This window comes from Bos mutus, chromosome 10 (genome assembly GCF_027580195.1).
Source record: "Bos mutus isolate GX-2022 chromosome 10, NWIPB_WYAK_1.1, whole genome shotgun sequence".
NCBI lineage: Eukaryota > Metazoa > Chordata > Mammalia > Artiodactyla > Bovidae > Bos > Bos mutus.
The window spans coordinates 5,381,483-5,392,050 of record NC_091626.1 but is presented as its reverse complement, the minus strand read 5'-3'; the positions used below and the strand labels follow the sequence as shown (position 1 = coordinate 5,392,050).

General features: G+C 44.6%; 1 protein-coding gene across 1 annotated transcript; it reads right to left on the bottom strand.

Moving 5' to 3' along the window:
• Positions 1 to 3,159: 3,159 nt before the first annotated feature.
• On the bottom strand, positions 3,160 to 5,008 carry NSA2 (NSA2 ribosome biogenesis factor). The gene is given in 8 exon segments (XM_070378490.1): positions 3,160 to 3,302; positions 4,127 to 4,303; positions 4,534 to 4,554; positions 4,557 to 4,601; positions 4,604 to 4,660; positions 4,663 to 4,921; positions 4,923 to 4,988; positions 4,991 to 5,008. Coding segments are annotated over 8 exon segments (786 nt in total).
• Between the last annotated feature and the right edge of the window lie 5,560 nt (positions 5,009 to 10,568).

Genomic DNA, 10,568 nt, shown 5'->3' with positions numbered 1-10,568 from the left:
CATCAATTCTTCAGGGCTCAGCTTTCTTTATAGTCCAACTCTCACATCCATACATGACTACTGGAAAAACCATAGCCTTGACTAGACGGACCTTTGTTGGCAAAGTAAAGTCTCTCCTTTTTAATATGCTTTCTAGGTTGGTCATAACTTTTCTTCCAAGGAGTAAATGTCTTTTAATTTCATGGCTGCAGTCACCATCTGCAGTGATTTTGCAGATTCTTTTATGGATCAGAGCTGGTGGGGAGGGGAGGGAGAAACAAACTGAAAAAACTATTCAATCCTTGAAAATGTCCCTTAAGGCAGGGGAATGTGTTAATTTCGCTTCCTTACAGTCCTTCACAGGTGGGCTTGCTATATCTATTCCATGCCCATTATACAAACCTATGGCTCCACAGTCCATTTCCATTTTATTCTGCAGCTCTACCAGAATGTGCATACTGATGAATGACTAACTACAGTACTCTGAAACTGGAAACTATCTTATGATGTATGTGAGTTCCCTGAAACAGGACTTCTTACTGCCCACGGCTTCCCACAGATTATTCATCTTCCTGCACAGATTATTCATCTTCCTGATAAACAATGACCATCTCAGGCGTGAGAGAATCATTTTGTCTGACTCTAAAGTCCCTACTGGACTTTCCCAGGTGGCTCAGTGGTTAAAAAAAAAAAAAAAAAAAAAAAACCCACCTGCCAATGCAGGAGACATTGGTTCAACCCCTTGATTGGGAAGATCCCCTGGAGGAGGACAACCCACTCCAGTTTTCTTGCCTGGAAAATCCCACGGACAGAGGAGCCTGGTGGGCTACTGTCCATGGGGTCGCAAAGAGTCAGACACTACTGTGCACATCCTCACACACAATGTCCCTTTTGGGAACCAGTAAGGAGAAGCAGCAGTTCCTCCCAGGAGATGTCAACTGCCTCTTGACATTCAGAGCCTGGACATACTTTGGCTTCCAGTTCTGCCACAGTCACCCTCGCTCTGGGCCCTTTTCAGCAGATAGAGGTCTTCAGCAGTTATTTATCAGATAGCTGATAAATAAAGTACATCCTCCTTGCTGGAGGCAGAGATCAGGTTCAGGCAATTCCTTGAAAAGTGACTTAGGAAAGGCTAGCATGGAGATACTTTACCCCAAATCCCAGGCACCCTCAAAATTCCCCTTACTCTCCAAGGGAATGTCCTTCTATCACTAAGGTTTTTTCTTATTTATCCAAAAGATTCTAGTAAATACTTTTCTATCCATGAAGACTGTATTTGATTCTGCCAGTCTACTTGGCCAGAACATAGAACATGTGAAGGAATCTTACTCCTTCTTTCAGTCTTTACCCCTGAGTTCTCCATGCAGGTGATGAGGGACACCAACTCTACAAGCCATCCACTCATCACTATTTCCTGAGCCACTGCTGTGTTTCAGGCTGGGGGTGGAGGCGGTTCAGAGCGTAAGGATGAGATGATGTGATTTCCACCCTGCCAGAGCCTTCTAGTAGGAGAGACAGAGAGCATCCATGTCAGTCATGACCCAGCAGGACACGTGCAGTGACAGGAGGGCACACAGTGTGCTGTAGAGCCCTAAGGGAAGGAGCGACTCGTTAGACTTCATGGCATTGCGGAGATTTCCCAAGGGAGACGCTATGATGCTAAACCTTAAAAGCTATCCATCAGAGAGGAGGAAGGTGTTCCAGGCATGGAGAACAGAATCCATGGGCCAGGTCACAGAAGGTAGTGGCTCCAGACAAGGTCAGAAGTCTTAGGAGGCTGCCCTACAGTGGCATGGCCAAGAGTAGGAGACCTGAGCCTGAAAACAGAGTTGGGCTACATCGAGATGAGCTCCATGTCTTGTGAGATTACTTGGATTTCATCTGTAGGCAACAGAGTCATGGGTGACTTCTAAGAAGCAGAAGGTTGTTTGAGAAAGATCTCTCTGAGACCAGGTTAGAGGACAACAGATGCAAAGGAGAGGAATTTGAGGGAGTAAGATCAGTGAGTGCCTGTCATGTTATTATTGGTTATTTTTATGTGTAAACTTGATTGGGCCAGGGTCCCCAGGTATTTTTTGGTCAAACATTATCCTGCACATTTCCATGAAGATGTTTTTAAAATGAGATTAACATTCAAACCAGTGGACTGAAGCAGATTGCCTTATGTGGGCGGGCCTTGTCCCATCAGTTGAAAGCTTTATTAGAATTAAGACAGGCCTTCCCTGAGCTTCCCTGATGTCTCGGAGGGTAAAGAGTCTGCCTGCAGTGCGGGAGATCTGGGCTCTATCCCTGGGTCGGGAAGATCCCCTGGAGAAAGGAGTGGCAACCCATTCCAGTATTCTTGCCTGGGGAATCCCAGACAGAGAAGCCTGGTGGGCTACAGTCCATGGACGACTGAGCGACTAACCCTTTCACTTTCTTTTTACCCCTGAGCAAGAGGGAACCCTGCAGCGAACAGCCTTGGACTTGATCTGCAACATTGATTCTTCCCAGCTTACCAGCTCACTGGGCAGATTCTGGACATGCTAGCCTCTGTCATTACATGAACCCATTTCTTGAAATTACTTAATTAAAATAAAGAAATATATATTTGTATCCACGATATGTTTTCTATCTTATTGGTTCTGTTTATTTGGGAAAGTCTGACTAATACCATTACATTCTTTATAAATCTATTTCCAAAAACCTTCCATGGCTCTGGGAAATGCATTGAAAGAAATTTCCACCCACTGGTACTTTCTCACAGAGGGTACAAGACTAAGCTTTAATCATTTGTCTTGGCCTCCAGCACTCAGCACAGACCTCATTCCATATAAATACTTATAAACTTCAAAAACGTGTAAATCAATGCTTAAATGATAGTCTTTTACAAAGTATGGTGCATATCCCATTGGTGATGAGATGGTTTGGGGGGTTACACACTTTTTCAACAGTTATACACAGTAGACATTCCTTTACCCAATACGCATTTCACTGAACTCTCGATTTTCTCAGTTTTTGTTTTTTTAATTAAGCTATTTTATGTTGGGTCTTTTTTCTTTTTAACAGTGGAATAAATAGTTTTCTTGATGACTGTAGACATGTAAGGCTGGTTGGTACAATTCAGAAATATGAGTAATGGTATCCTGATTGGTGTGTAGTCTTCAATAATTACAAGGAGCTATGTGTATGTAACTGCTGTTAAACCAGTAAGACTGCATTTATGAATCCATCATTTTCAGGATTGCTGGTAACCTGGGCATATTTTCCCCAAATGACTTTGCCTCCCTGTGTCACAAGGCCCAATTCATTCACATTTGCCTCAATAACAGCACCTTTGGTAACTATGAAGTGTTGCTTTTTAGAAATGACTATGAAAGCTTTTATCGCTGCTATACCCTTAAGAGCCTAAGCTCTACGTTTTTGAAATTTTAGGGAGAGTGAGCCTATAATTTCAAGATACCTTAAATAGTAAAATTTGAACAAGTCTTCCAAGTGCCCTTCTTTATAAATCTATTTAGAATCAAGCTTAAAAATCACCACCAGCAAATCATTTTCATAGCCTGTATGGCAACTGAACTTTCTTCTATTTAATTTTTCAGCACTGCTTTATTATAAGACACAGGTGGCAAAAAATAATAAGCTATTTGTATTGTAAGCTGAAAAGAATGAGAGTCATAGAGTAGATTTGTAGCAATCTCTTCTGAGGATAGCAAGAAAAATAGACATTTCAACTGTGCCTTTCGATTCGCAATCAGGTTGATGGAAACAAATAGCCCCAGGGCATTCACCTTAAAACCTAAATAAAGAAACAAACATTTGGTCAACCAGGAGTCTAGAATTGGCATAGAATTTAGAGACTCAAGAGACAGTTTTCTATAACAGGTTAACCTCCTCTGCTGCTGCTAAGTCGTATCCGACTCTGTGTGACCCTATAGACGGCAGCCCACCAGGCAAGAACACTGGAGTGGGTTGCCATTTCCTTCTCTGGGGCATCCTTTAGTGCACATTAATAAAGTCTCTTTTATGTACAGTTGGGAAGGTCCCTGGAGGAAGAAATGGCAACCCGCTCCAGTATTCTTGCCTAGAGAATCCCATGGACAGAGGAGCCTGGTGGGCTACAGTCCATGGGGTCACAAAGAGTCAGACATGACTGAGTGCCTGATACTTGACTTTTTGCTAAGAATACCCAAAGGTGTATACAGTGGGGATGAGGGATTCTTCTTTACACCAAGGACTGGCAGGCAAAAGGTGGCTTTCAGTCCAGGATGTGTCACGTGGGCCTTCCTGAAATATAATCCTATTGGCCTAATGAATCTTTCATATTTAGGTAGCTTTAGAGTAAGGAGCCTCGTAGGCTGCAGTCCATGGGGTCGCGAAGAGTCGGACATGACTGAGCGACTTCATTTTCACTTTTCACTTTCATGCATTGGAGAAGGAAATGGCAACCCACTCCAGTGTTCTTGCCTGGAGAATCCCAGGGACGGGGAAGCCTGGTGGGCTGCCGTCTATGGGGTCGCACAGAGTCGGACACAACTGAAACGACTTGGCAGCGGCAGCAGCAGCAGAGAGTAAAGCCATCTCCAACAAAGCAGTGTTTGTAACCATCCTGTTCTAGGCTTTCTTCTTTGTCTTTCCATTCAAATAACTTTCCATACTTCTGTTTCTCCCTAGGCGAGAGCTTTGGGCAGAGAGACTCTGTTTTTCTCACTTTCTCTTTTCAGTTTTGTTTAATCATATTGGAAAGTACATCAGCTCGGGACTGTCCCTCTCTGCCCAGCGGTTATGTAGGCACTCTTCTCTGTGGAGTCTTTTATCGCGCTTCAGTTTGGTTGTTTCTCTTTTCATGCATCTTTTTCACGTGTATTTGCTCAGCATGGAGCTGTCTATGGTAGAGCTTAGCTTTCAGACCAATCATCTTTTTCGCCTCCTTTGAACATTCATGAGCCTCTTGACCTTCCTTCTCTCCTCTTTTCCCCATGGTAATCCAAGTGATATCCACAGTGCTTCTGGTGTAACTCAATACATTCATATACTCATTTTGTGTCATGGTGAGGGCAGCCCAGCCACCGGGTGCAGCCACCAGAGCACAGAGGCTCTCGATCTGTGGGTCTCAGAGACCCATGAGCAGACTCCGTGCCCTTCTCCATCAGTTCTGCTGATTGACATTTGCATCCCTAGAAATACTCATTCATCCACCCACAGACTTCCATGGCCACCGGGGTCATGGCATGCTCACCAGGAGACCTCTGATCTTGTTCCCAAACCAGGCTGCGCCAATTTGGACATATGTGACTCAAGTAAATATCATGTACATCAATGAAATATCAGTAGGAAAAGAAAAAAAAGCCCAAGTTATATGCAAACCAAGTTGAATGTCTTAAAGAAAGATGGCAAATGTAAATTGCTCAAGAATGATATCATAAATTTTGTTGTTGAGTTTGGTGGGCAGGAAAACAGCTGTAAAACCAGTAGGGAAAAGGAATAAAATCCTAGAAGGTTTCACACTCAAAGTTATATCCAAAGGTCTGAATTCTCATCCCATTTTAAAGAATCTGAAATTTGGAAATTGTGGGAAATGCACTTTGGGTGCAGTTTATGCTAGATACCGTAAAATCCTAGTTAATATACCTGTGCTATGGATAATTTTGCCCCCCCTCAAAAAAAGTATGCTAAAATCCTAACCTCTACTTCCTCAGAATGGGACCTTATTTGGAAATAGGGTCATTCCAGACATAATTAGTTAAACTAGGATGAGGTCATACTGGAGTAAGATGGGCTCCTAATCTGATATGACTGCTGTCCTTATGATGGGGGAATCTGGATACAGGAATTCATGGAGGAGAGATAAAAGGAGAGATTGGGATGATGCGTGTGAGAGTCAAGGTTACCCAAGAGTGTCCGCAAACCATCAGAAGCTCAGAGAAGTCATGACCAGATTCTCACTCACAACCCTCAGGAAGAACCCGTTCCGTTGACACCTTCATCTTGGACTCCTAGCCTCCAGACTCTCAGACTGCCTTTCTCTTGTTTAAGCTGCTCTGTTTGTGGTACTGGGTTTGGACAGCTCTAGGAGACTAACACAAGGCCATACTCAAAGAGAAGCCCATTGTTAACATGAAACAATATATGCTTTTGAAGTTAGGATAAACTACTTAGGATATGTATGTATCATTTTTAATACCTTGATTTAACTTGAATCTACTTTATTACCGATTCAACTATGAGTCTCAGTGACATAGGATAAAAGAGCTCTTATTCTAGTTATCTTAATGCAAGTTAGAAAAGCTTGTACAAGCATATCAATCCATGGTTCTACAGACATTATTACATAGTGCAAGGCTAAATAAAAATTTCATTTTCTTGGGCTCCAAAAATCTCTGCAGACAGTGACTGTGGCCATGAAATTAAAAGACGCTTGCTCCCTGGAAGAAAAGTTATGGCAAACCTAGACAGCATTTCAAAAAGCAGAGATATCACTTTGCCAACAGAGTATAGTCAAAGCTATGGTTTTTCCAGTAGTCATGTACAGATGTGAGAGCTGACCATAAAGAAAACTGAGTGCCAAAGAACTGATGTTTTCAAACTGTGGTGCCAGAGAAGACTCTTGAGAGTGCCTAGGACAGCAAGGAGATAAAAGCAATCAAACCTAAAGGAAGTCAACCCTGAATATTCATTCATTGGAAGGACTGATGCTGAAACTAAAGCTCCAATATTTTGGCCACCTGATGCAAAGAGCCAACTCGTTGGAAAAGACCCTGATGCTGGGAAAGATTGAAGGCAAAAGGAGAAAGGTGCAGCAGAGGATAAGATGGTTAGATAGCATCACTGACTCAAATGACATGAATTTGAGCAAACTCCGAGAGATAGTAGAGGACAGAGGAGTCTGGTGTGCTACAATCCACGGGGTTACAAAGAGTCGGACACAACTTAGTGACTGAACAACAACAACAATAAAGTAAAAATAGAAACCTACATAAGGAAAAGTATTTCTGTGACTCGTGGAAATAGCCTTAAATAGAGATATTATACAAGATCCTCTAGTTGGGGGAAACACTCATGAGGAGGAGCTTCACTTGGACATGTGACATCCTAGAAGCTGGAGCAAGTAGCGTGACTGCTTTTTTGAACATCTGTTACCTCATCGGGAAAAGGGATGTTAACAGCTGCTTCACTGGCTGCAAGAATTCAGTGAGGTGGTTTCTGTAACAGCAGCTGGAAGGCTGTATACGGTGGTAAACAAATGCAGAGAACGCAGTGAGCATGACGCCTGCCTTGTGTCTAGCAGGAAGGAGAACCACCACCATCACTGCCAAGCCCGCCCCCATAGAACACGCCCAAATTAGGAAACTGGGACAGGCAGAGAATCACCAGTGTTTACTCTCGGCAAAGCTTTGTAAAAGGCTTGGTCTTCCCATTTTAGCTGTAAGCTCTGCTTCCCATTTGCCCTACATACATCAGCCTTAGCTGATCAACAGGCTGGAGGGAGACACAATAAGAGAGAGGAGGGGTTCCTTTGAGAGTATTTCCTGGAGGGAACTAATAAAGTCAAGCTTTCTTCACAGCCCAGTGACTGCTGTACAGACCTGATGAGCTTAGGGCCAAAAGGACTTCCCTACAGACTCTAAACAGAGTGTCTAATTCCTAGTGCTCTGGGGAGAAATAACCAGCATGCATCTATTTAGCACCAACTGAATAGGATGGGGCTGCCCCACTATGACATATGGGGTAGACCACAGGAGAGGGCAGGGGTGTAAAGGGGTTTGTATGAACAAAGGTCTAGGGCTGAAGGTGAAAAGAAAGGCTCCCTCTCCAGCAGAGGTCAAAACCCCTGAGGGCCCTGGGCCACATCTAGCCTATCAATGGGCTTCTTATTGGGTCAGCAGTATGTCTCTGTTTTAATAAAACTAGTATTTTTTTTAATATGTTGTGCTCATGCTTGACTCTTTGCAACCCCATGGACTATATCCCGCCAAGCTCCTCTGTCCATGGGATTCTCCAGGCAAGAATACTGGAGTGGATAGCCCATTTCCTTCTTTGATCCCAACCCAGGGATCAAACCCATGTCTCCTACATTGCAGGCAGATTCTTTACCATCTGAACCACCAGGAAAGTCCAAGGCGATACGAATTTGAAAGTATGTGTTACCTCCGAAGATCCTCCCCTATCCTGACTGAAGTGGGAGACTGACCACAGATTTTTAGATTCCCAAAGAGAATGACTCAGATCAGGTTCAGCATCACTGCGTTTGGAGAAAAGTATAAATCTATGTTCTTGGTGAACATACAGTGTTTGCCATAGTCCCCCGACTGTGAATCATCTGTTTAATCATTCATTAATTCATATATTAACTGACACTTGGTAGGCGCAAGGCTGTGTGCCAGCCTCTGGGATGCATAGATGAGAGCTATAGCTTATGCATCATTTTGTCTTCAGAGTGGATATTCCATGTATGTGGTTATATTGTTGAATGCAAGAATATGCAAATACATGGATGAAAATGAATGAGTGCACAAGTGCACACCGGGCAGCTGTGTATCCTATGCACAGTGCACACTGCCCAGGGCTCCCAGCTGAGGGAGTAAGTGAGGACTGGGATACAGGCTCCAAGCCAAAGACCAAGCCAGGCTAGGGGAACCGCGAGCACTGCTTTCTCCTAACCTTACAAAGATACTGTAGGGGAGAGCAGAGGCTCTGAATACATTCATGCTTGAAGGAGAAAGGAAGAGAGGGAAAAGAAGTGTGCCAGGGCCCCACTCAGGGCTTCCATGGGAGCTCAGCTGGTAAAGAATCCACTTGCAATGCAGGAGACCCTGGTTCAATTCCTGGGTTGGAAAGATCCCCTGGAGAAGGGATAGGCTACCCACCCCAGTATTCTTGAGCTTCCCTGTGGCTCAGCCAGTAAAGAATCTGCCTACAATGTAGGAAACCTGGGTTCAATCCTTGGGTTGGGAAGATTCCCTACTAGGGAAGAGTATCTAGACTACAAAAGGAGAATGGCAAACTCATAAAGAAATTCTCTGTCTCTACATCTCTAAACGCAGCAGCATAGGAGTAGCCAAGAGCCACTCCTCCCTGTGTGTAGAGGGTCAGGGAAGGCCTGCAAAAGATGGAGAATGATGAATGAGTAGTTCTGATGGGTGGACAAGAGGGCGAGGGTGTTCAAAGAAGAAGGAACGGCATGGACGAGCAAGTTGGAGGGTTGGGGGTTTGGAAGGATTAGGGGTCCCAAAGAACTCTCTCACTTCGGACACCAACTATAAGCAACGGGCTCCCCAAGACCATCCTCCTCTCTGATAATTTGGTAGTAAGACTCACAGAACTCACTGAAAGCAGTTACACTCACAGTTGTGTCCGTCAGAGTGCAAGGATACAGATTAAAATCAGCCAAGGGAAGGGGCATGCAGGGCAGGCTCTGGGAGGCTTCCGAGGGCTAGAGGCCAGTTTCCTCTCCCAGCAGAGTCGTCTGGACGGTGCTTACTTCTCTCAGGAATGTGTGACAGCACCCACAAAGGACTTCCAACCAGGGAAGCTTAATGGAGCCTTGGTGTCCAGAGTTTTCCTGGGTCTCAGTCACAGACACGACTGACCATAGTCTCCAGCCCAAAGAGAGGGGCGAGCTGAAGACCCAAAGCCTTCATCCGAAGTCACATTATTAGCACAGACCATCCAGTGTGCTCCAAGCCCCATCCCCCACAAGGTAAACAAAGACACTCTTGTCAGGCAGGACCTTCCAAAGACCTTGAGGTCACCTCCAGGAGCCAAAGGCAAAGCCCAGACTTATCTCTGGGCAAGACTCCTTTTCTGCATAGTCTTACACGGTTGGAATGTAAGGCAGGAGGGTGGGAGGTGGCTATAAGGGAGAAAGCTAGAAAGACACCTTGGAGCAAGATGGCAAAGGACATGACTAAAACTGTGGGCTTCAGTAGCTGAGGAAGGAAAGACAGAAACCTCTCCACTATAGAGAATCACTTTTCTTGCATTATTTCATCTGATCCTCCAACAGGCTGATCACCCTCCTGAGGCTCAGAGACATAAAATGGCTGAAATCAAGACTAGACAAGCCAGGATTTGAACTCAGTTCTCTTATTACACCAGCTGTAACCAATCAACATATATTAATATTTGCTCAATATCTACTATGTGCCCAGCTCTGCAATGCAAGAGACCCAGGTTTGATCCCTGGGTTGGGAAGATCCCCTGGTGAAGGAAATGGCAACCCACTTCACTGTTCTTGCCTGGAAAATCCCATGGATGAAGGAGCCTGATGGGCTACAGTCCATGGGGTCACAAAGAGTTGGACACAACTAAGCAACTTCTCTCTCTGTTATGCTAGATAAACAATGGTAATAAATAGCCACAACCAGTGCTCCCCTGGGGCATCAAGCACACAAGCGAGACTAAGCCCTTACCCTACAAACAAGTGTGTGTGCTTAGCCACTCAGTCATGTCCAACTCTTTGTGACCCTATGGACTACAGCCGGCCAGGCTCCTCTGTCCATGGGATTTTTTTAAGGTAAGAATACTGGAGTGGGTTGCCATTTCCTCATCCAGAGGATTTTCCCAACTAAGGGATCAAACCTGCATCTCCTGTGTCTCCTGCAGGCAGA